The sequence below is a fragment of the Cervus elaphus genome, chromosome 2 (assembly GCF_910594005.1).
Source record: "Cervus elaphus chromosome 2, mCerEla1.1, whole genome shotgun sequence".
Classification (NCBI taxonomy): domain Eukaryota; kingdom Metazoa; phylum Chordata; class Mammalia; order Artiodactyla; family Cervidae; genus Cervus; species Cervus elaphus.
The window spans coordinates 40,042,662-40,069,301 of record NC_057816.1 but is presented as its reverse complement, the minus strand read 5'-3'; the positions used below and the strand labels follow the sequence as shown (position 1 = coordinate 40,069,301).

Sequence of the window (26,640 nt, the reverse complement as noted above, 5' to 3'; positions counted from 1 at the left end):
TTGAACACTTTGAAATTTTGTCATTTAACTAATACAGAGCTATTGTGAAAAGGGGGATTGTGAGGCAAAGTGATTTTTTTATGCAAAATTTTTTGGGGGTGCTGCACCTTGCGGCATGTATTTTAGTTTTCCAACCAGGGGTTGAACCTGCTCCCCCTGCAGTGGAAGTTGGGAGTCTTAACCACTAGACTGCCAGGGAAGTCTCTTGTATACAATTTTTAAATTGAGATGTAGTTCACATAACGTCAGATATATTGACAATGTTGTGTATGACCTTTACTACTATCTAATTCCAGAACATTTTCTACCACCCCAAAAAGAAAATAGCTATCTGTTCGCAGTCACTCCCCAATCTCGCCACCCTCTTTCACTGGCAACCAGTAATCTACTTTCTATCTATGGATTTTCCTAATCTGGACATTTCATATAAAGAGAATCATACAATTCTTGGCCTTTCATGTCTGGTTTCTTTCACTTAGCAAAAAACTTTCCAGGTTTGTGGATATTGTAGCATGTAACAATACTTTGTTCTTTCTATAACCCCTAATAATATTCTCTTTATGGATAGACCACATTTTATTCTTTCGTCCATTGATGGACATTTGGGTTGTTTACCCCTTTAAATCCACCAAGAATAGTATTGCTATGAACATCTGCATAAAAATGTTTGTGTTAACATGTGTTTTCAGTTCTCTTGGGTATGTACCAAAGAGAGGAATTTCTGGTAGTTAAATGTTTAACTTTTTGAGGGTTTACCAGGTTGTTTTCCACAGCAGCTCTACCATTTTATATTCCCAACAGCAATGTATAAAGGTTTCAGTTTCTCCATATACTTTCTAACACTTATTATTTTCAGGGTATTTAAAATTTTATTAAATTTTTTTCACTGCAATCATCCTAGTTAAATATATACACGTGTGTGTGTGTGTGTGTGTGTATAATGATTTTGCTTGAAGTGAAATGAAAGTTGCTCAGTCATATCTGACTCTTTGTGACCCCATGGGCTATACAGTCCTTGGAATTCTCCAGGCCAGAATACTGGAGTGGGTAGCCTTTCCCTTCTCCAGGGGATCGTCCCAACCCAGGGATTGAACCCAGGTCTCCTGCATTGGAGGCAGATTCTTTACCAGCTGAGCCATCAGGGAAGCCCGAGAGTACCGGAGTGGGTAGGCTAGCCCTTCTGCAGCGAATCTTCCTGACCCAGGAATCGAACCGGGGTCTCCTGCATTGCAGGTGGATTCTTTACCAACTGAGCTATCAGGAAAGCTGGTAATGATTTTGCTTGACATTTTCCCAATGACTAGTGATGTTAAACATTTCTTTAGTGATGTTGAGCTTATTGTCCATTTGTATATTTTTGAAAATATGTCTGTTCAGATCTTTTGCCCATTTGATATTTGACTCTATATTTATTTGGAAGCCTAGAAGAGTTCTTTGGTATTCTGGATAGTAGGTCCTTATGTGACTTATATGACTATTTTTTCCCATCCTGCATTTTACCTTTCTACTTTTTTGATAGTAACCCTTCTACACCCTGGCCTTTTAAAAATTGAAGTATAGTTGATTTACAATATTTTATTAGTTTCAGGTATGCAGCATAGTGATTCATAATATTTTTATATATGATGTGCAGACCTTTTTAATTTTGAAGTTCAGTTTTTCTGTATTTTCTGTTATTTGTGCTTTTGCTATTTTATCTTAAGAAACCATTGGCTAGTCCCAAGGTATGCAGATTTAGGCCTTAACTACTCCTGAGAGTTTTATGTTTTTTAGCTCTTTTAGGTTTGATCAGTGTTGAGTTAATTTTTGTATATGGTGTGTGGAGGCAAGGTGATAGAAAAATGGAGGATATTTGAGTTTTTCCCATTCGTTTGAGGTTGACATGGGGTACAGCTCTGCTTCCTCTGTGTGACATAGAAGTAGAGACTAATGAGGGAGAAAAAATTGTCCTTAATGGCATTCTCCAGTACTGGTATAATTCATTGACTGTGGACAATTCAAATCAAACATTTTTAATTGGGTAGACCACTTAATCTAATCCAGCAAACTTTTTTTTTTTAACGTTCTCAGGGTAGTTTAAATGTGTGAAGAGATAACACATAGTTGCACGAGGATCAATAAGCAGTTATTTTTGTCTACACAGAATGGTGTGTATGATTCCATAGTATCTTACACTTCCCCATAATGACACTTTTCATGTGATGTAACTCTCTATAGCTTCTGCAATTATAAATGTTTATGGTTGCATGTCTTCTTTACTGTGCTAAATAGAACATATAGAAAGTTTGTAATGAAAAGATGCTTAAAGAATGAATGAGGGATAAAATTTTCTTGAGGGGTTGCCAATATGTTACCAAATAATGTTTTAGGTTTTTTCCATGAAGGAAGGGAAAGGTTGCTGTAGGGGTAATGTCTTCACTATGAGTAGTAGTTGTTTCTTTAACCTTTTCCTGTTTCCATAGTGAGGTTACTTTTTATTCTTTATGGTTTGAAAACATGAGGAATTATGGAAGTTAAGAAGTAGACTTCCGGAGTTAGATTATATAAAATTAGGGTAGTTTGACACACTTAAAGTGTTATTTATTCCAGGACCTACTTAATATTGATATATTTGACTTCAAATGTTTCTTAGGCTTTTTTTTCCCTATTATGAATTTTATTTGCTAATGTATGATTGTTGTAAGTGTACTCCTGGCAGTCTTTGACTTTAGACTTTGTGTTATCTGCAGTGGTTCACTTGACAGCAGAATGCTATAAATGCCTTACTTGCTGCCTGCTTGTGTGTTTTGTTATAAGACATTGGCAGAACATGTAAAGTGCAGAGGAAGATAGTTAAAAATGAAATAAATGACTTTAATAGGCTATATAATGAATGAACTGGATGTTGACCTTGATTGACTTCTTGAAATCCAAATTAATTTTTTGGAAAGTGTAATGTAGATAAATCTTAATTCATTTGTGTACCCACACACTCAAGAACTGAGCATTTTGTTTGACGTTATATTTCTTGGAGAAGATCTCAAATGGAAAATTAAGAGCAAATTTTTTTTTAAATTTCATATTATTTTAGTAAAATTATCTCGGAAACTATATAAGATCTTTTGCTTGTTCTGTGAGCAAGACTATGGGGTGAAAGTTCTGAGATTGAGTTCTGTTGAGTTGCACAGTGCCAGCAAAAACCCTGGTTAGAAAGAAGGATTAGGTGGAGTGCTAAGGAAAAGTGATTGAAGTCTAGGAAATATTGGAAAAATGAATGACACTTGGTCATTACCCTAAAAGGAACATGAGAGCTAATGGTGAAAATTTGTAAACAAATAACTGTAATGAATTGAGATAAATGAGTAATATTATTTACATAAATTATCAGAATATGGGGTGGAGTAATTAATTTTGAAGGAGTTAGTGACAGACAGCTTCATAGAGGAGATAACAGGAATTTTAAGGATGAACAGAGATTTGCCAGATGGACGGAGAAATTCCTTCTAAATAGATTAGCACGTGCAGTGACACAAAGGCAAGAAAGAGCATTTTGGTGTGTTTGGGGAAACTGTAAGTAGTGAGTGCCACATGGTGGAATGTAAACTGTTAATGAGAATGGGGGGTGATGAGGTTAGAGAGAGAGCCCTTAAGTGTCTTGCAGGGACTGGAGTTACCTTAATAAACTCTAGTCTCTTCTGCCCAGATCTTCATTTTAGAATCCCTTTCCTCCTGTTAGCTGCTCTCCTAGTTTTCGATGCCTGTGTTATAGAACTGCAGAAGTACTGAATGTTGTTATATGTTGTTGTTTGGGTCACTGAATGAATAGAATCAGGTATACTGACTGCATGACTTTTGTGGGCTTGTCTGCAGGTAGAGATTTTTTTTGTTTCAACTTAATGAATGAACTTAAACACAAACTATCTTATCATCTGATGACAGTCAGTGTAAATAGGAAAAGTTTGCTAAGATTCTTGGGGGCATGTTTGATTTATGTGATTTAACAGTTGATAGCAATTTGTTACATAGGATACATTAATTATTAGTTTCTTTAGGTTTTTAAAGCTCAATTTCTACCGAACAAGACTTTATTAGTCTAATGGAAATTAATATACTCATTAGCAATTACATGTTGTCTACTAGTATAAACAAGCTACTGTGTTGAGATTGTTGAGAAATCTAAAAGTGAAATTGTTGATCATGTCCTCAGTCTACTAAGGAAGATGACATATACAGATAGTTATATTACCGGGCAACAGTGTAAGATAAGTGCAGAATGGATGTCATTGAAAATAGAGGGGAGAGAGATAACTGCTTTTGATAAAGGAGGAGAAAGTGAAAATGAAGTCGCTTAGTTGTGTCCAACTCTTTGCCACCCCATGGACTATAACCTATCAAGCTCCTCTGACCATGGGATTTTCCAGGCAAGAATACTGGAGTGGGCTGCCATTTCCTTCTCCAGGGGATCTTCCCAAACCAGGGATCAAACTCAGGTGTCCTGCACTGCAGGCAGACGCTTTACCATCTGAGCCACCAGGGAAGTCCGTGTAGTGTAGAGGAGGAGAAATGGACCTTAAGTGGTAATTAGGAGGGGTGGGCATTTCAGGGGGAGGAAAGAGCGTGAGCAAACATTTGTAGGTCGCAGAGCTGGCACTGTGTTTGGGAAACAAAGGAATCTAGATGGTAAACAAAGGAATCTACCTTAACTGTAGATGGTAAATGGGGTGCTTTGAGACCAGAGGAAGGACAGGTTAGGCCTGAGGGGAAATATAGCTGGAATAACTGTCTGGTATGAGATTGTGGAGGGAATATGGATTTAATCCTGTGAACTTTAGATATAGCTCATTTCCTGGTAGCTTTTGGCTACTGTAGGTAAAGTTGGACCCCAGTTAAAGCTGATTTTCAAAGCTGTACTATATTTTCTGCTGCCAGTGTTAAAATAGGGAAGGCAAGTTTTGCTGATCTATAAGCTGAGAATAACATTTTACTGCCTTTAGCATTTCATGTTAATTTGATTATTAAAAAGGGTATCATAGTGGCGGATTGGAGGATTCTGAGTCTATAGATTGCTCAGGAATGAATTAATGAGGAAATCTTCTAAACACTAGTAATACATTCCTAATTTTGATCTGAAGATATTTTATTGACGCTTAAGGAACCTTTTCAGTCTTCATTATTACACAAAATCTGATCAGATCATTTATTTTTTAGGATATAGCCTGCATGATGGAAATAGTAGCTCAGATTTAAAGAATCCCTTCTTAAGCAGTTGACGTGCATTAATTCAGTTGACTTAAAAAAAAAAGCCGTTGAGTAGGTAGTCTTATTAGCTTTATTGTACAGATATATAATGAGAAACATAACTGTGATAGAACGAAATAGAGAACAAAATTAACACTTAAATGGCAGTGAAGAACCTTGGGTGGAAGTGAGGCAATCTGAGGAATCGAGATTCCCCAGAGCTCACAGAGAGCTTTTAGGGAATGGGGAATAGTTAGGAGAAAGCCTTTCCTTGAGAAATATAATTTCTGTAAATATGTAAGATTATATTTGGAAACAGCAACTTCTTATACTTTTACAAGGAATAAGCCCTGAACCGGAATGTGGTGTGCTGGCCCCAGACCATATGACCTTAGAAAGATCCGTTTCTCATTAAATTACTTGTTTTCCAAATTACCTCCCTGCTCTGCTCCTCTGTGATGCTGTATTTGGACCCCTTTAGCTTTTTTGTTCTTGGCTTGGTGCTTTGGAAACTAAGAAGTTTCTCTATGAGTTTTGCTTCATTCTCCTTTACAGTATCTCACCTACTGATACATATTATCTTTATTTGAAAAGCAATTTTAACTGGCGTATTTTACTGTCATTGGGAGTGGGGGCTTTGTTTTCTGTGACTTTGTTTTAGGAGAAAATGGCCAAGAAAAATGTGAATTTTCTTTTATTAAAAATATGTGAATTATGTAAAATGTTAAAATACTTGATAATAAAAGACTTCCTATAAGCCTTCCCACCCGTGTTTCAAATGCCTGCTTTTCTGAATTTTCAGTCAGGTTGACCACAAGATGTTTCATCCTTTCTTGTTTGTTCCCTTTGGGTGCAAGTAGCAATTGTAATCAAATTGCTCTTCTGTCCATCTGCAGAGGCATTTTTCTTTTTTCTGGTTTTCGTCTTCTTTTTATTTTAAATTTTGATAGCATCTTGTGCCTGTCTATTTCTTCTGAAAACGGGGATTCTTGCTTTATTCATCTTGGTATCCCCAATACCCAGAATATAATGCCTGGTCTATGATAATAGCTTAGTAAATCTTTAATAAATCTTTGATGAAGATAATGAACTCAACTATGCTGGGCTGGTGAATGAACTCTATCTAGTCAGCAGTTGTTTTGTTTTATTCTTTAAATGTGAAGTTCTTGGACAGAATTCATCTTAATTGCAAATATTCAGATATGATCTTGGTCTTTAGTGAGTTGGTTCACTTGATAAGTTCATAGTGTTCATGCTAGGATTATGTACTTGATACCTGAAAAGGGGTAATGGTGTGGTCCCTTAACATAGACCAAATGGTCTACACTGGCTATTTATCTTGCTTTTGTTGGCTGTTGGGTATAATGGGAGATACATAATGATGCATCACTAATCTATCACCATGTGTTCGTTTGCACAGTAATTTAAAATTATTTAAGTGATGAATTTGTGAATTAATGCCTTAAACCTTATTTTTAGCCCTTATTTTGATTTCATAGAACTACAGAAATCTAAGCATTATTTTTGTGTCAAAGATTCTTTGTTTGATGGAGAGACTGTTTCTTGAAGTATATGTATACTGTGAATATATATTGTGGATGGCATGGCCAACACTGCATCCATTTTTGTGAGTGTAGCTGCTTACTCTTTTTTGGTCTGCAACCATTTGTGTACTTGGGACCACCACTAAGAGAAGATCAGGGAGTTTCCTGACTCTGAGGTTAGGACTCTGCACTCTAATTGCTGAGGACCCAGGTTCAATCCCTGGTCAGGGATCAGCCAAAAAAAAACCCCCAAAGTTTGCTTTTATTTGCAGGTACGTGTATGTATAGTTAGTCTTGAGCTAACTTTTCAGATACAGCATGAGCTATCTTTATTTTTGGCAATATTTTCACCTTTTGTGACTTTAAGCAACTTATTGGTATTGTTTAGAATAATCCTTAGTTGTATACAATCTAAATTATATTAGGAAACTTGTAATATTTATTGTGCTGCAGTCCATGGGGTCGCAAAGAGTTGGACACGATTGGGTGACTGAACAACAACAACGGTATTTATTGTACCTTTTTAAGTGCAGTTTGCCTATCTTCAGATAGCAATTTTGAAAAGGGAGGGGCAAGATTTTGGAAGTGTGTACCATTTTTATCAAGAGAGTAGAAAACAAAATATCTTACTAATTGTAGTTCCTAGCTTTGGGTGAGATATTGAGAAGTTGATCTAGTTTTGGTTTATAAGGCCACTGTGAAGATAAATACAAAATTGAATGGATTGCTCTACATGAATTTGTTTCTAAGAACTGAATATCCAAGAGGGTTACAGGATAGCTGCATTTGATCTTTTGAAGATCTGGCTTGTTCTTTACATGAAAAACATTGTCTTCTGTTTTCAGATCTGGGAGTTACAATCACATTATCCTTATTCCCATTTGTACATTTGTTTTTAGAAGTAAAACCAGCTCTTTAGTAATCACTGAGAAGGTTAAGGTTTAGCAGGCAGTATTTCCCTTTTTATTTTTCTTTTCTCAACATTAACTTTTATAACTTTTCTTCACAGAACTATATAGTTGTATATTAGTTAGCAGGTTTGGAATTAGTGTTAGGTGTTAGTTCAGTATGAGATTTTAGACTTGGTATGGGATAAACCCTCCTTTATTTTTGTTTTTCATATTCTTGCAAAAGGTTGTTTTGAATTGGTGACCTAGAGTGGACAAAGGCATTATTTTCATGTGACTTCAGTAGCACGTCCCAGAAACACTGCATAAACATAGCTGAGTGGCAGTGAACAAGAAGGATAAGTACCGACTTAAAAGTTAGTTATAGAAAAAGAAATTAATTATAGAGTTGCAACTGGCAGCTAAGTTAGAAGGGTATTTATAAAGCAGCTCAGGAGGCTTGAGACACTCCTTGACTGATTGCAGAAAGAAAACCACTTCTTCCTCTCAGGAGGTGGAAACGTTTTTAAGAGAAGCTTAAGCTTGCTTCTTATCGTTGGGCTTATAGACTTAACCTAAAAATGCTTTTTCTTTTATTTTCCTCATCAGTTAGGTTTTCCTCACTTAGCCAGTGACCAACCAAGAAGGTGTTGTAGCTTTTGAGGCCCTTTATAAACATAGTTTACCTCCTTTCCTATTACTTAGAATTAGTAATAATTACATTTCTGGGGCCGAAACCTTCTTGGCTTTTTAACCTTGCTTGTAAATTAAGGCTTGTAGTATTTAAGGCATTTTGAGAAGGGAATACTAAAAATCTTGAAACCTGTTCCTTGTGAACTTGGGTTGAATATTATGATTCCTTCGGTATATCCTGTCAACTTCAGTTTATTGCAGTCAGAATGAAAATGAGGATGCCAATGTGCAGAATATACATACCAGATAAGAAGTGGTTACTGTCTGTACTAGAAATTAGGTTTGTGAGGGCTAAAGGGAAATGTGTGAATTTTAGAATAATTAGAGTAGATGATGACAAGACTTGAACCACGTGGAATGAACGGAAAGAGAATTCAGAGAAAATATGTATGTGTCTTCATCCATCCTCTAGTGGAAAGATTACTGTTTTAAATAATCAGCTACTGGTTTGTGTTAACTTAAGGTAAGCAAGTATTTAAATCTTTTCAACGGAGATAACAGCATCCCTTGCCTTGTCAAAGTGTTAGTTGTTCGGTCGTGTTGAAATCTTTGCCACCCCATGGATTGCAGCCTACCAGACTCCTCTGTCCATGGAATTCTCCAGGCAAGAATACTGGAGTGGGTAGCCATTCCTTTCTCCTGGGAATCTTCCAGACCCGGGGATTGAACCGAGGTCTCCTGCATTGCAGGCAGATTCTTTACTGTCTGAGCCACCAGGGGAAGCTCTTTGCCTTGTCAAAGGCACCAGTAATACAGAATTAAAAGACTAAGAATGTGAAAGAACTTCTTGGCAAACCCAATATGAAGAAATCCCCAAGTATAAAGATTTTGCCACTCTTAAGATTGATTGCAAGTATCTGGTTAACATTTCTCAGTGGGGAGAGGTTGGGCTTTATAAATTTTCTGAAGGTTTTGTAAGACATCTTTTGTGTTTGAGGTGGTTTCATAGTACTATATTGGGAAGGTGATGGAGGAGTAGTCTATTAAAAATGAGGGGAAATTGACTAATAAAATATACTAAATAAAGTAAGTGATACCTAATATTTCATGGTGCTTTAAAGTACTCTGAATATGTTGTCTTACAGTATATTCTTGTGAAAATTAATGACTGCTATCCCTATTTTTAAAATAGAGAACTTGAAACTGAGTGAGTAACTAACATGCCTTGAAGTTATAAAGGTGTAGAATAGTGAATGTAAAATTTGGCTCTAGACCCTCTAGTTACTCTGCCGTCACGTCGCCCTGTTGCAGTACAACCCTAGCACATGGAGACGCATTTGACCAAGCTGGGAGGTGTTGGAGGGACAGCATGGAGCAGAGTCTTAGTGATTGGTGGGATAGCATCCTCATCGTTACTGTTCAAAGCAGAGTGGAAACAAATAGGATAGGCTATCTCAGGACAGACTGTCAAATAAGTGTGTGTCAGAGAAGAACTCTTAATAGGGAGAAGCGAACTTCAAAGGAATCGAAAGAACTAAAAACATACACCCCTTCTCCCCACCTGCCAATCAAGCCTTCTGGAAGGTAGCCAGTATATCAGTGAAAGAGAAAGCTAATGTTCTCTAGTATTTGTCAAACTTAGGCAAGGATTTTGCTCTAAAAGTAGTAGTCTTCAAAATAGTAGCATTTTAGTTGGGTAGAAGGCTATTTGGGGAGCCCTTGTCACTATAGCAAAAGAGAAATTGGTGTAAGGTTGGTATTGTAAAATGAAGGGAGAAAGGTGGTTAAATTTTCCTGCTACTTGTCTGGACCGTTTTAGGATTTATATTATCTTAACAAATCAAGTGAAAGATACATTCTTGCAAATTTGAGGAACTCCTCAGATATCCATTCAGAGACAGAATGTGAGTATTGAAAACTATTTGTGATATTCTCTGTACCTAAATATAGATACTTGCATGAAAGAGCAAACTGTTTTTTATTCTTACTCTTTTATTATTAGTGTTACTGAAGTTGGTACATAAAAGCAGAACTAAATAAAAACCCACTGTAATTGCTATGTACAATATATGTTGTGTTAAATTCATTGTTTCCAAATTCTGTAGTAGTAGAGGTCAGTTTATCAAAATGTCTTATATTGAGAAATACTTAAAGTTTATATTTAGGGGAAACAAGTCCATGATTAACTGTTGAATGTGCAGAATAAGTTATGATTATGTTAATTTTTAATAGAAGAACTAATCTTCAAAATGCTGAATTTTGCTTTAATAAACTTAGGTTAATGACTTTTAAACATAGAGTGATTCAGATAACTTTATTTTGGAACTTCCCTGTTCTCCTGCATAGTTCTGAAAAAATGTTTTCAGATCAACAAACATATTTTGATGGTCAAAGTTTGGACTTTCACCAAACTTTTAGATTTAAACTGGTGGGTTTTTTTATTCTTTAATATTACTGAAGTGTAGTTTACATGGGATTTTTAAGTTGAAAAAATAATATCTTCAATTTTAGCAGTTTTATAAAGTAGATTTTAATCTCAGAATATATTATGCTTTGTACGAAAGTCATTTATCATGAACTTTTCAGATTCTTTTTTTTAATGCTGAGAAATGGGCAAACATGGGTTTATAGTGAATTTTATAAAAACAGCTGTATGGTTATGAAATGTATGAGAATGGAGATCTTTTGGCTGAAATGCTCCTAGTAATCACTAGGAAAAATACTTTGGCCTTAGTTTAGAGTGATGTATTAATAATGTATTATTTGCTCACATTTTTCACTTAAGGAGCACTATTTCAAAATTTAAAGGCATGTAGATGGGCTGTTATTTGGTGGTTACTATTTTGGGTTGTATCTGTCACTACTGTTTATATCAGTTGGAAAAAAGATTTTTCAGAAATGGCTTTTACTCTAAGAAGAGTGCCTGCTTCATGAACTGTGGTAGATGACTGGTGCTGCTTTGACTCACTGAAGGGGGACATACTGCTCTGCTTTAATTGTGAAGTGTGTGAATAAATGTGACTCCCACTGTCTCTTACTGAACTGTCTGGGTAATGCTAGAGGCTTTTGCAGGACCAACAAGGTTGCTGTTCATGACTTAGGTTTGGCAAGGGTGAAGCAGACAGGTGATGGAATGCCTCCGTACTTCTGTGTTATGTGGGTGATGGTAAGTGATCACGGCAGTCAGTTCATAGGCTTCCAAGCCACTGGTGACACACTCTCATTGTTACTGTAATTTTCAGTAGTCTTTATCCAAGGCTCCTGATTATCATGTATAAATAACAGCCTCCTCCTAACACTTGTCGGATTCTTTTTAAGGGCTAAGAAATCCTTCACACTTTTCACCATTTAACATGCATTTGTTCGTTTATTGGTTGTTTCTCTCACTAGTATATAGTGGCAGAAACTTTGTCCACTATTGTGTATTTCTTAAATATTTGGTGTGTGATGCAATGAGTGGTGTTGCTGTTCAGTTGCCCAGCCGTGTCCAACTCTTTGTGACCCCATGCAATGAGTGTTATAGAAGAAATGGAATTTCTGTTCACACTGAGGTTTGCAAAGTTGTGGGAAGATGAAATATAAAGATTCTGTTGTTCTAATTGCATTGGAGAAATGAAACTTGTATTTTCTGGATGAGGTAGACTCTGGCACAGAGGCTAACTACAATTTATTATTCTCTCTGTCTAGACAGATTTAAATTCTTAAGAGACGCCATTAAAATTCTTTTGGATTCCTGCTTTCTAGACGTGGGCTTGGCTGTTACTGAGTAACTTTAATCTAGCTGTGGGGAGGACTTTTTGCCTCTTCATCTCTCCTCTCTGGATCTTAGAGTGGAGAAATGGACTTTTGTTTCAATATAAATATAAATTGAATAAATATATATGTAAATAATATAAATCTACAAATAATATAAATCTACAAATATTTATCCTATCATATCAACACATGTACACAATAGCATGCCACACATGTGACTAATAAAAGCAAAAAAAGATTCCTGAATTTATTTTAACAAATCTAAGAATGAATCTTGATCACTTAAAAATGGTGGGACAGTCTTGTAACAGTTGAGATTATGTTTCTGTTTTTTAAGCATAAAATATTTTTGGACATAGAGGTGAAAATTGCTAGTATTTTACAGTTTCCCAGAGAAGAAATCTGAGAATCATTTACATAGAGATTTTTGTTGGGGATGAGAGGACAAAATAGAGTGGAAGCATGTTTGTGTAGGAAGGCTAGGGAAGAATCAGAATTTAGCCCTCAAAGAAAGAAAAATGCAAATACACTGGGAGTAGATGATGGTAGTGTGTTAATTCCTTAGCTGCATGTGGACTTTTATTAGGTCACTTATAACTAGGGTGACATATAATTTATATTCCAAACTGGGGCACTGTTGAGAGTGAAAGTATATGCTGTCTGAATGGAACACTGGGACAACAGGTGTAAACCAAGACTGTTCCAGGAAAATGAGGACACTTGCTCACCCCCTACTAATAACATACTTTTCTCCAGACTTAGTCCCAGTTCTTTGAACTTCTCTACGTAATTTTTTTTTTCTCCTTTAGTGAACTGTAATGTGCATTCACAGTGTCTTTTAAGCTTTGATTCCTTTTACCTGGTCTTGGTGGAATGAAAGAATTCTTTCCATATTTTCTGCAGCCCTGGACTGTTCTGATTTACAGCATTGGTAGAGGTAAGTACAGAACTTGTAATATGTTGTTAGCTGACCTTTTATTTTGCTTAGGAAATCAGGTTTTGTGTGTTTCTGATCCAGTGTTTGATTGTTTTTGAGAGTCGTGGTATGTCTCCTTAACTGAATTGATGAACTGTTATCAAGTTCTTAGAATGTAGTAAAAAACGAGTTTGTAATTTTGGCATTTACTCTTAAATTGCTTGGTACATACTTAATAACATTGTTTTCTTTTCTATAGGTGGGATTGTAATTCTGAAACTTCAGATCTTCAAAGAAGGGAAGGAGGACAGCTTGTGCTTATGCCATGGACATGTGATTTTTTTTTTATGTTGGAACACTGTAATGCTTTTGTTTTGTTTTCCTTTTCAATTTAAATAAAATTTTTTATTCTTAAGTGATGTGTTTTTATTCTATTAAGTGACTTCTTACTGTTATCTTACATTGTCTGGAAAATTAGACATTGTAATAGTACCTCTGAGATAGTGCTTACCAAAATGCGATTCTCCTCACCTCTGAGATCTTATTTGGAATCTGGGTTAGGACTAAAGTTATCTAGGTTCGGAAACCGCCTGAAATCCTAAACAATCTAAAAATTAAGGCGTTTGTTTATAGCTAAGCTTGGACCCATGACTGTTCTTTGTGTGTGTGCGCTCTCTCACCCACTATAGTGTTCAGCTCTTTGCGACCCAGTCCGTCCGTAGATTGTAGCCCACCAGGCTCCTTTGTCCATGGGATTTTCCAGACAAGGATACTGGAGTGGGTTGCCTCCTTCAGTGGATTTTCCCAACCCAGGGATCAAACCCACATCTCTTGCATCTCCTGCGTTGGCAGGTGGATTATTGACCATCGTGCCACCTGGAAAGCCCCAAGTGTCTGTTCTTCCAGAGTCCTATTGTTTCTCTGTACAGCCCGCCATCTACTGGTAGGAATGCAGAGTGCACCACAACACCGTGGTTTTCAGACTTTCATGTTACAACTGCTTACATAGTAGGCTGAAACATTTTCATAGGGGTGAAAGGACTATTTCATTTGAAAAAGAAGGTAGTGGCATTGAATTCTGAGAGTGTTCCAAGACACTATTTTTCCATATAATGCTTTCATGAGTTGAACTTCTGTTCTTATTGTGAGATTTTTATGTATTTATGACAAATTGATTGTCATAAAGAGACAAATGCATAAATAATAATAGATAATTTTAAGAGAGTAGTTTAAGCTGATTTGAAGAAGATGCTTTGTGTGTGATTAAAATTTTAAGGCGACTGCTTGATGATTCCATTAACGAAAACAATTTATTTTAAATTTTACGGACAGTTCAGCAAACTTGGCTTGTGTAATCTGTGATACAAGAGATAAATTTCAGCAAAATATTAATGTAGAGTACCTTAGGGTTGGCTTTGTTTACCTAGCTCCATCTGCAATTTAAATTCTTTCTTCTCTTAGATATACCTTTGTTAGTTCTACTTCTTTCCTTTGCTACAGATATACAGGAGACCAATCCTTTCTATTTTTAAGTGTTCTGAAGACGCTCAACACTTCCTAAATCTTGTTAATGTTTTTTATTCCTCTTTCTAAAAAAGTTGATTTCTTTTGGTGGTCTCCATAAGCACCTGAAATTAGCACTCTTGAAGGTGTTTTCAGGTTAATATATCTTCTTCAAAAACCTTGTTTAAAATTGAGAGCTAGGTGATGCGAGAATCTGTGAGGATTTATAGCAGCTTTTCTGTTGACTAGTTTTTAAGGGGTGCAAAACCTCTTGTGTGATTTAAAAAAACACAGTTGAAAGAAGAACTTACTAGTCAATAACCAGATTAAATATAACTATACCATCATGCTCTTAATATAACTGTCAGTTCTGTTCAGTCACTCAGTCGTGTCCGACTCTTTGCGACCCCATGAACCACAGCACGCCAGGCCTCCCTGTCCATCGCCAACTCCGGGAGGTTACCCAAACTCATGTCCGTTGAGTCGGTGATGTACTGATATATAATTATCAAGCTATCAAGTTATCTTTATTCACCAGTGTGAATCCTAGTTTTCACCAGTGTGAATCCTTAATCCATTCATTTTTGCAGAAAACACAGTGACAGAAATAGCATACCTAGTTGTGCCAACAGGTTGATTTTTCCCTGCAGCTGTAACTTTTTTTTTTAGTAAGATGGAAGTTTGCCTTACTTTCTTTGTTGGTTCTGGAGTCTTACACAATGGTGTAAGACTGAACTTACAGTCAAAAGTGCTGGTCGCCCTCTGCGACAGTGGCTACCAGATTCCAGCTGTCACACTCGCAGCTCTCGTGCTTCTACCACCTCTTCCTCGTCCGTGAGGGAATAAAGGAACAGAGCAATGCTCTCTTTTCTTCCAGTGATCATGGTATGCTCTAAACGGTCTGAAAGTAGTTATAGTACATGTTTGCTGTGTGACTTGGAGGTCCTAACTGAAATTTGTGAAATTACGGAAATAATAGTGATATAGTTCCTTTACATACTGGTTTTAACTAGCTGTTCTACGTGTAACTTAGTTGCTGAGTAATTTTGAAAGTGTTCAATTCTTTCTGCCACACCCCATATTCGGGCAAATATGCTATACATTAGAAAATATAGTATATCTGAGCTCTTAATGTTACTCTGCGTTATTCTTTAACGCAGTTTTGGTATAATAAAAATATACTGGGAGCATTTTCCCCACTCAGCTTTTTTTCTTTTCTGTGTATTTGTCGGCCTCATCGTACTTCACTACCAGACTGCTGCTGTTTAATGAGCTATTCCTCCGTTATTGAACGTGTCCGCTCACATTGTGACTTAGGTACCTTAGCTTCATAGTGCTCTTATCAAAACCTTTTGGATATCATTGTCGTTTCTTTTTAGTGCTTTGAATGCTTCTTTCTCTCCTCTTTCAAGTTAACTCAATCCTTATTACTCATACTGAATACTCTATGTGAGTCTTTCCCTAGTTTTAATTTTAAATCCAGTTAAAATGTTGATTAGATTTGTTTCTTAACATATAAATCAGTCTGTAAAGGTTGTATTTTTGAGTTAATTCTAATGGAAATTATGTGAAAGTCTAACACAGTTCTCACAGAGGATCCCACAAACTTTAAAGAAAATTGTAACAGCTACATCTTAATTTGGACCATATTTTGTGACCCTTTACACAAAAAATTGAATGATGTAAGATGTAAGATGGTTCATTCTGTTTCCTAGACATCTTTTGGTTGAGGTCTGATTTCAACTTGCATGTTTTCTAAATACTTTTCAAACTTTTCCTAAGTGAAAAAAATTGTGCTAATACTTTATAGCAAAAGTTCAGAAGCTTTTCTTTATCCTCTTGTTGCTGTTTTTTGGTGAATATTTGTTTTTATTTGTACTCCTACCCAGGAAGAGTTTCGAAGATCTGATCAGCGAAGCAGCATTTGATGAACCACTTAATTTGCCTTCCAAATTGAGTGTGTCTCCAGTTTTCTAGATGATTGAAGAGAACAGTCTTATGTTAACTAAAATAATTTCTGAAGGCAGTTGCAAAAGGAGTATCTTTCGAAATGACCCTTTTGAAAGAGACAGTAATGTGTGGCTAAATGATTGTGATGCATTGTGCTTTTTTTTTTTAAAGACTAGCTTTAGGCAGGCTGTTGTATTAGAAAATCTACTTTGGGTATCAGTGTAGTTTTGATATAACCTAGTGGGTGCCTGTTTAGATGAGAACTTGAGGCTTTTACATTCTGCTAATGGTGTATGCCACTGACTGGGTTGCCTGACTTGTGGAAATCTACCCTTCGACAAGTCAATACAGGTCTGTGGCTATCTGGTAACTGGCTATTTCTTAATTTTTGTACTTCACTGAACATTTCCTGATGAATACAAAAATATATTTTTTTTTTCATTTTACTGCTTTTCTTATTAAAGTTAGCTAGAAATTTAGAACTTGCATTAAATTGGCTAGTTGGGTATTTGCTTTGTGTATGTTTCCAAGCATCCTTATCTTTTACAAAAAATTTAATTCTAAGTCTGGTATTTAGTAGTGAGCTCCTGTGACCTTAACTTTGGGTCAGTACCTTACCTGTGTTAATGCAGTAAACATTTATTTTATCTACCCCAGACCTTGTTTGTTGAAGAGGCATATTAAATAATAAAAGTGAGCATTTTGTTTTAAGTTTAGATTGGTTCCTTCTGCTGTCTCTGTGTGGAAGAATGCTCTTCATTTCCATAGTAGGCCTGTTTTCCTCTGCCCTTAAATCCTAGAAACCCTCATGAATTCTCACCTGTACTTAAAGCAGAGAGCCTATATGCCATATAGTTATTTTTTTTGAGTGTAGCGTTTAGGATTTGTTACTAATGTAATATTAAATAAGGTTTTACAGTTTTTATATTCTCAAGGTAAACAGCTAAATGAAAATATAAGATGAGTTTCTACTTTGGAAGCCTTTTGATGGTAAAGGAAGTTTACTTTCAAGTTTGTGCTTTTTAAGAAATGAAATCTGAATTGAGAATGAGAAAAGCAGTAGCTGTCGAGGTTGCCATGATATGTTGATGTTTGTTTGAAACAATTGGCTTTTGGTTGATTAGAGGTGTGGAAAATATTTTCCTTCCTGAGTTGTTGGGGCTCAAGCTTAGAAGCATTTTCAAGTTACTACTATAGTAGAAACATTGTTCAGAGGAAAAATTACCCCTGGAGAAAATGACTGGTTGAGTTAAAGTACTACAGGCAAGTGTGTTATGCAGAGTTTGTGTAACTGTGCAGTTATATTTTCTCCCAGAAATGTTTGTATATCTTTGGTTTTTTTGTATTTGGTCTACTCTGAATTTATGCATGAACTCTTATCCTATTTTTCCTGTTAAATATGAAGTGTTACATTTTAGTTTCTGGAGTTTTCCTTTCATTTTAATGTGGTCATTTCTAAATACCATGAAATATAGTTTTCATAACATTACAATAAACCATTATTTGTTGGATCCCCTTTAACTTGAAGTTGAGAATTTTTGCATGTGATGGGCTCAGGTCTGTTTTTAACCTTTTGGGAAATGCAGGTTGTGCAAAGACTTGTAGATTGTTGGTGTAATTTGTGTAAAAAGTACATTTTGAATGGTCATGTTAGGGCTGCTCAAGTGCATACTAAAATAAATGTTATTTATTCAAAAAGTGTGAGTGACCGTTGTATGCATTGCACTATTCTTAGGAAATCCAGCAGAGAACATAATAGAGCCCTCCCCACATGGAATTTATACTTTAACTGGGAGAGAAAGACATTAAACAGGTTGAAATGAATTAGATGATAAGTGCTTTGGAGAGAAATTAAACAGAATAAGAGGGTATAGTGAGGGTTTGGAGGTAGGGGATTTACCTTAAGGGTTTGTTACTTTTTATAAATATTTAGAGATGTTCATATGATAGGTGACATTTGAGCAAAGGTCTATAGGAATAAACTCAGGGAGTAAGAGAAGGGTGGATATCTGGGAAAAGAGTATTCTAGGCAGAAGGAACAAAATACTGAACACCTGAGGTTAAGAGTGCTTGGCTCGTGGGAGGCATTGCAAAGGAGACATTAGTGTAACTGAAGTAAAGTGAGGAGGAGAGCTGATCACAAAGGGAATATACCATAGATAGAATATACGTAATCTAATGTGTAACATGCTCATTGAAACGGAAATCTACACTTTTGGCTTCATTAGCATCAGGCTGTCTCTGACTAATCCAGTGGTTTACTTACCTCCCTGATTAAGAGTATGGAAAATTACCAACAAAAGTATTTGCAGATTCCTTTTAAAATCTCTGATTCTAGACAAGTGTAGAATTGTGTACCAGCTTTAGTGTTGGTGTGGTAGGTACCTTAGTCTGTGGAGAGGAGTATTTCATAAAGGAAAATACATCATTCATTTTGAGGAATGAGCAAGAGTGGAAGGATTTGGGTATGAAGCAGCAGTGTGTGTGTGTGTGTGTGTGTGTGTGTGTGTGTGTGTGTGAGAGAGAGAGAGAGTCGGTCAGTCGTGTCCGTGTGTGTGTGTGTGTGTGTGTGTGGGTGGGTCAGTCGTGTCCGTGTGTGTGTGTGTGTGTGTGAGAGAGAGAGTCGGTCAGTCGTGTCCGTGTGTGTGTGTGTGTGTGTGTGTGTGTGTGTGTGTGTGTGTGTGTGTGTGTGTGAGAGAGAGAGAGTCGGTCAGTCGTGTCCGACTCTTTGTGACCCCAGGGACTGTAGCCCTCCAGACTCCTCTGTCCATTGGATTCTCCAGGCAGGAATACTGGAGTGGGTAGCCGTTCCCTTCTCCAGGGGATCTGCAGGACCCAAGGATTAAACCCAGGTCACCTACATTGCAGGCGGATTCTTTACCATCTGAGCCACCAGGGAAGCCCGTCTTGGAAGTTAAGGTTCAACAAGGAGGATGTTGACAAAGATGAAATGTATGCCAATCCTGTGTGCAGTTGGGAGATCATTGAGGTTAGTCAGTGTCATGGCCAGTTTTTATTTGGGCATGTTGGGTGGGTGAGACCCCAAATGAGATCTCATTAGAAGTTAGTCCAGCATTTTCTTAGTGGGGACGGTTTTGGGTGGAGCAACTTTTTTTTTTTAATGTTTGTTTATTTTTGGCAGTGCTCAGTCTTTGTTGACGTGGGGGCTGCTCTCTGGTTGAGGTGCATGAGCTTCTCACTGCGGTGGCTTCTCTTGCTGTGGAGCGTGGGCTCTAGGCGCGCGGGCCTCGGTGGTTGCGGCTCTGGGCTCTAGAGCACAGGCCCAGTAGGTGTGGTGCAGACAGCCGTGTTGCCCTGTGGCGTGTGGGAGTTTTCCTGGATTGGGGTTGAACCTGTGTCTCCTGCAGGTGGATTCTTTACCACTGAGCGGGGCGGGGCATCTTTTAATTGTGGAGTGTCAGTTGTGCATTGCATGACAGTCTCCCTCCCTCATCTTTGTCGTCATATGCCAGTAAAGCCCTTCAGAGAGTGTGATAATCCCTCCCCCCAACTTCTAAATACTCCCAAGACTGGTTGACTTCTAATTAGGGAAACATAGGATCTTCATTCCTGCTCTGTCAGTGATGGTGGGGTGGAGAAGGTGGAATATCTACAAGTTTAAGGGACTTGGTTCTTTATGGGCTCTAGGGAGTGTTCACAAACACATGTGGGTGTGCGAACACATACAGACATGTAGAAGTGCCCTTGGGCAAGTATTGTGACAAAAAATTTTGTGACAGGTTCAGTTTTGGAAAGAGGAGTAAAATGATTATTGATGTCATTGTGAGAAATAACTGTTAAAGAAATGAATAACTTACAAAGATAATTTCTGGAAGGATAAAGAAAAATACAGGATACATAAGAATAAATCCATGGGAAAACAGGAAGCTAGGAATATAACTTCATATAATTAAAATCAAAACTTGATCACTGTGCTTGACGTTTTAAAGGATTCAAAATGAGCAGAACTCAGTTAGGCCTTGCTCCCAGTAAATTATATTTTGAGAGAGACAAAGTTTATCTTTGGAATAAGGCAAGTACAATATATTCAGTGCCTTAGGGCAGGTATAAAGTACTATTCAAGAAGGCAGAGATAATAAAATAGCAGAAGTAAAATATCAGAAGCTGAGCCCTACAAACCAAGTTGAATGAACTATTCAATTTTTGTTGCAAGTAGTCTCAATTGTGAAAGACTGTGTTCCATGGACATGCTCTTTGACTGTTTTGTGCTTTGTTGTTCAGGCATTGTTGGCCAGGGTAACTGCTTATCTAAAATGCATTTGCTTATCAAATGTTACTTTGTACAGAAATTGGCCCTATTAGAACAAACATTTTTGAAAGATTATAAGCAGATAAATGGTCATAGTTGCATTGTTTCTTTTTAGCAGTCACAGTCAAGTTAGATCACTTGAGTTCATGTTCATATTTAATCATTAGGTACTAAAGGTGAAAAGTGGACAAACTTTAAATGAGTCACAAATAACTCATATTTTCCCCCTTAATGGTACTTATAACTGAGGTAGTTGTTATGCATTTTGTTTTATGCATACTTTTAAAACAACTCATTTCTTGATCTTCATTACATGTCTAAATTGGATCATAGTTTGTATTTTCTTCATTGAATTTGCAAATAATATCTGTGCAGCAGATATGAGGTGAAATTCTGAGAGGTATATTAACTTTTTCTTTCAGTTTTGGTGCTACAACAATTGTAGATTAGACTATTTTATGGTAATGCTTTCCAGTTATTTATATTTTAAAATATGAAGTTAGAACTTACATTGTTTTACCTGTTTTCAGAGTAATAATTGAGTAGAGTTCCTGGATCAGTTCTTTGGAAATTTATTGCACTGAGAAACTTTCAGCCCATTTTCAGTTTTGTCTGTCAATATTAGCTAGTTGCTATCAAGTGAAAACTGAGCTAACTCAGAAGTGAAGGGAGAAAAGAATGAGAATTGTTTTGAATAAACAGACTCAGAATCCTGTCCACTCACACACCACAAATCTGCTCTATTAGTACAAGCGCAGCATTCTAGGGAGGATTTTAGTAAAGGTGTAATAAACGTGTTTGACCTTCAGCTTCTGTCTGTTTCTGTATGTATGAATTTTTAAAGTATAGGGATGAATATTATTAGTACTGTAATTCTAAAGTTTTATGAAAAGTAAGAGAACTGAAAGTTACTCAAGGGCCTGAAGCAGTTCCTTTTGAGATAAATAAAATGTACTTCAAGGTGAAGGAAGTTTGATTTACTTTCTGATATTATTAATTATGTGATAAAGGAGATCAGTCCTGGGTGTTTATTGGAAGGACTGGTTTTGAAGCTGAAACTCCAATACTTTGGCAACCTGATGCAAAGAGCTGACTTATTGGAAAAGACCCTGATGCTGGGAAAGATTGAGGGCAGGAGGAGAAGGGGATGACAGGATGAGATGGTTGGATGGCATCACTGACTCGATGGACATGGCTTTGGGTGGATTCTGGGAGTTGGTGATATAAAGGGAGGCCTGGTGTGTTGCAGTTCATGGGGTCGCAGAGTCAGACTGAGCGACTAAACTGAACTGAATCAATGCCTTGTTTACTTCTCAGATAGAAGTTCTGTCTCAGTTGTTCTATTGAGAGGATTTTTACGACTTTTCCAAACTATCCATTTTTGTTCCACTCTTGTTAAATCTTTACTCTGTTAGTATGCAGACCTAGCATTAAAAATAAAGCAGAGTAAATTAATCTTTTTTTTTTTTTTTTATTGCAGACTTAATTCAGTGCACAAATGAGATGAATGTGAACATCCCGCAGTTAGCAGACAGTTTATTTGAAAGAACTACTAACAGTAGTTGGGTGGTGGTCTTCAAATCTCTCATTACAACTCATCATTTGATGGTGTATGGAAATGAGGTAAGCAGGATTTTTGGTTAACAAGTGTCCTGGGGGTGTTGACTGGTTCAGGTTGCTTCTCCCACTGACACCTCAGAAATGCCTATAGCAACTGAATGATATAGGTCAAAAGGGCAAGGTGCTTATGCAGAAATAGAATTGTAGACCCTACACTTTTTTCCCTGCCTTATAAGTCAGAAAGCAGAAAGTGGGTCAGAGCATAGGGGATTTACAGTAATGGGATCGAGAAGCAGAGATTAATTCTTGGAGATGGGTTCCATAAGCAGCTCTGGTTTTTGCAGGCCTCTGTGTATAGGTTATATGTTTGTCTTTATTCATTTGGTTTTTCATTACAGCCCAGTCAGATTTCTGTCTGATCTCATATAGTTGTCTGTAGAAGCCCTTTGCCTAGTTCAAGGCTGTGATATTAAGGACTAAGATGGCATTTTGCTGAGAGGGACTGATTGAGGAATACCTTCTTCAGCAGAGTTGTGTCTAAGGTCTTTGTTACCCAAAAGGGGTAACGAATAAGATGCATAAACCTTTGCAATTTAATGTCTGGAGAGAATCATCTTGTTTTCCATGATAGCCCAATAGCTAATTTTTGAGTTCTTGATTTTCTCAGCCTAGCATGCTTATTTGTAAAGTTGTGTCAAAAGGAATATTTAAAACTGTGTTTAAAGAAAGTTTGAATGGAATTAGATGAATCTAGGACCTTGGTATGTGCCTTAGAAAAACGCAGACCACTGATTGCTAGGAGATAGTTCCCATTGAGATGAGGAGGGACTTTTTTTTATTATATTTGTAGTTTTTAAGTTTTAAAAATTATTTTCAGGAGTGCTACCTGAAGTATGATTACTTAGGTAACACATGTAACCCATTTTTAGGACATGTTACTCAGTTGCTTTCTAATTCATTTTTAGCAGTATACAGAGTCAGTAGAAAAATTTGGATATACCAGCTTCAGTGTAACCTAAAACATTTTCATCTTAACTAGAATAATAGTTTCTACTTTTATTAGGAATGTATTTACCTAAGATCATGATCATCTATTCAGAAGAATTTCAGGCTTGTATGTATTTTTTGCCTTAAAGAATAAATTCTTTAGGGAGAAAAAGCCACAAATATAATCAACTGCAATGCCAGTTAAAGAGGCAGACATTCAGTGGTGACTTTCAGAGGTGAATAAGGTAATAATTTGCCCAGTGCTCAGTCGTGTGCAACTTTGTGACCCCATGGACTTGTAGCCTTGCCAGTCTCCTCTGTCCATGGAATTTTCCAGGAAAGACCTGGAGTAGGTTGCCATTTCCTGCTCCAAAGATCTTTCTGACCCAGGGATGAAACCCGCACCTCCTGGGTCTCCTGCATTGGCAGGCGGGTTCTTTATCGCTGAGCCACCTGGGAGGCCCCAACGGTGATAATACCAGAAGCAAAACCTTTTTAAAAGGCAAAGAAATAGGAAGTTGACTGTCATTCCTTACAACTGACTGACAGGAAGAGAAAAGTAGCATTTCAGTAGTGGTTTTCAGATGAACTGTTTCCCTTCAGCAGCCGATAGAAATTTGGCGCCCCGCTCTTTTTTGTGTGCTAGTTTGTACAAGCCTGAAGTTTTTGCATTGGCAGGCATTACTGGTCTCAGAGTATGCATAGAGTTTCCCTATGCTGTGGTAATGGAGAGTCTCTGGAACAGTTGTTCTGAAGTAGGGCAAGGCAGGTGAGTGACTTTCACCCTCAAGGACATTGGCATAGCTGGAGGGGATGCTACTGCATGCAGTAGGCAGAGGCTGCTGGCGTGCCGAACATCTGAAAAGTGCACAGCACAGCCCCTCGCAAGAGGAAATCATCTAGACTTATGAAAATCATAGAGCGTTATTTTGCCTTAGGATTTTTTTTTGTCTTAGGACATTCTAATGCATTTTGAAACAAGTTGTTTTAGGATAAATGATGAAACAGGAGTCTTTGATTTACAAATTGTTTTTCAGAATCGTGGTTTGTTAGTTTGTGGTGATCTCTGATGAACACTATTGAGTCAGAGAAGTGATCATGTACATAAAATTGATAGTAGTCCTCTGCATACATTTACAAAAGTAATCCTTTTAAAATTTGTCCTAAAAAATTGAAAAGAGTTTCTTTAGCTGTTTTAGAGGTTGTGTGTAAAAGGAAATTAAGGTAGTGTTCTGTGGTAAGCATTTTGGAGAGGGGTTTGACAGTATTTTGAGATGATGAATTTTTATACCCATGCTGAGCTAACAGCTCAACTCTAAGTATATATCATGAGAAACCCTTGCATGCCTGCAGGTGGAGACACAAAGACGTCAGTGAGACATCGTTAATAATAGTAAAATTGGAAAGAACTTAAATATCCATGTAGAAACGGATATATAATGGATGTAATAGTTTGTTGAAATACTCAAACATTGTTGAAAATGAGTGAACTAGATGTACATATATTAAATGGATAATTCTTGGGAAGAACTTATTAAAAAACACATTGGAAAAGAATAAGTACAGTATAGAATTTCTGTAAATTTAAAATAGAAGACAAAATTATGTACTGTTTTTAGATCCTTATATATGTAGTAAAATTTTAAAAAACATTCATGGGAATGATAAAAAACCTACTTCAGAAAAGTGATTGCCTCTGCAAAGGGAGGAAGAGAAGGGAATGGTATTCAAGGCGTGTGTCTTTAGTAGTATGTAATTTGATTCTGTAAGGGAATCTAAAGTGATGATCTTTAATCTGGACTGTGGATAAGAGGATATCTGTTCTGTTATACTCCAATATGATTACTAATGTTCTGTTTTTTAAAAAAATAATAAAAATTTGGATCACTAGATACCTGTTTTAAAATAAAGGCACCATCTGAGTATGATTAGCTGTAACCATAATATGCTTTAGTAAAGCGCTTCTAGTTAAAAGTGCCTGTTTCCTTTTAACTTTAATACCATAGCTGTGGGCATTAGACTTTAATAAATTCCTGCATGCTAGTGAAAAATATGTTTTATGTTTTTAGGAGGACTGAAGATGATAAATTGAAACTTTTTAATGTGTTAACCACCACTTTCCCCCCTAATTCTCAAAGTTTCTTAGATGGCAGTACTATTTGACATAATTATTTGTTGTCTTTTTCTCCCCCCAGCGTTTCATTCAGTATTTGGCTTCAAGAAACACGTTGTTTAACTTAAGCAATTTTTTGGATAAAAGTGGATTGCAAGGTAAAGACGCCTTATTCATTACAGAAAAATCAAGAGTGACCCCGTTTGAGGATTACTGCAGAGTTGAACTCTGTTCTTTAGAACATATGCTATGGGGGAGCCTCATGTTTTAGTGAAGGCTATAGAGAAGAAAAAAACTATCTTTTCATATGAAGATTGACTTCACTTCTTGCCACCCAGAGCTCTTTGAGAAGCAGTATAAAGTGGTAGTTTAAGAGCATGGGTTCTGGAAGTGGACTGCCTGGATTAGAATCCAGTCTCTAACACCAACTGCATAAACTTGAGCAAATTACTTTACCTCTCTGCATCTTTAAAATCAGGAGTAATGATAGGACCCACTTGTAGGATTATCATGAGGTGCAACCTAGTTATACATGTAAAGTGCCTAGAATGATGCCTGGCACATAGGAAATACTACTTACATTGTTATAGTTGTTCTAAATCATATACAACTAAAGACTGATAAATATGAAAAATATTAAATTGATTAATGATTTGAGGAGTGGCATTTTGGTTCCACAGGATGTTAAATTTGAGTTTGGGGTTATCAAGTAGTATAAGAAAACAAGTTTTTCAATTCCCAGTAAATAAAAGGAATATTGGTAGAATAAAACAGGATTATTATTTTAGTGAAAATCTAAGGGGAAAATTTTTCTAAGCCACATATGACATATCTAACTTTAAAAATGTGAAGTTAGAATGTAACTTTACATATCTGTAAATGTAGAATGTAACTCTTACATATCTGCTTTCATTGTTGTTTTTGTTATTATTTTATACTTTATTCTAAGAAATGTTGAGAATATCATACATTTTAGTAGCAAAGGTAAGTATAATATGTTTTTCAGATGAATTACTTATTAATACTTACCAGGTATTTTATTTATTTTACTTTAATTCAGTAACTTGAAATTGCTGTAATCTAGTACTATAGCCCTCCCTGTACATACTGTCTTAACGGGATCTGTTACACTTAGCCAGAGCTAGACTGTTAGCATTATAGAATAACTCTAGGAAGAGCCTCATAAAGGACATACTAAGACCGTACTAACGGAGTACTCAATAGTAAGTTTCAGCTGGGAAATATCTTTAGAAAAGGTAAGATTTGTGCTGTGCTTTGAAAGCTGGATGAGGACATGAGTTGAC

At 36.6% G+C, this 26,640-nt stretch overlaps 1 protein-coding gene across 18 annotated transcripts in view; it reads left to right on the top strand.

Moving 5' to 3' along the window:
• Positions 1–26,640, top strand: part of PICALM (phosphatidylinositol binding clathrin assembly protein) — a 94,207-nt gene that overhangs the window by 8,743 nt on the left and 58,824 nt on the right. For 17 of the 18 annotated variants that reach the window (XM_043876249.1, XM_043876266.1, XM_043876234.1 and 14 more), the window contains exons 2-3: positions 22,157–22,299; positions 25,419–25,494. The exons of the other annotated variant lie outside the window; for it this stretch is intronic. In XM_043876249.1, the coding sequence (XP_043732184.1) occupies positions 22,157–22,299; positions 25,419–25,494 (219 nt within the window). The remainder of the gene's footprint in view (positions 1–22,156; positions 22,300–25,418; positions 25,495–26,640) is intronic. 18 annotated transcript variants of the gene reach the window in all.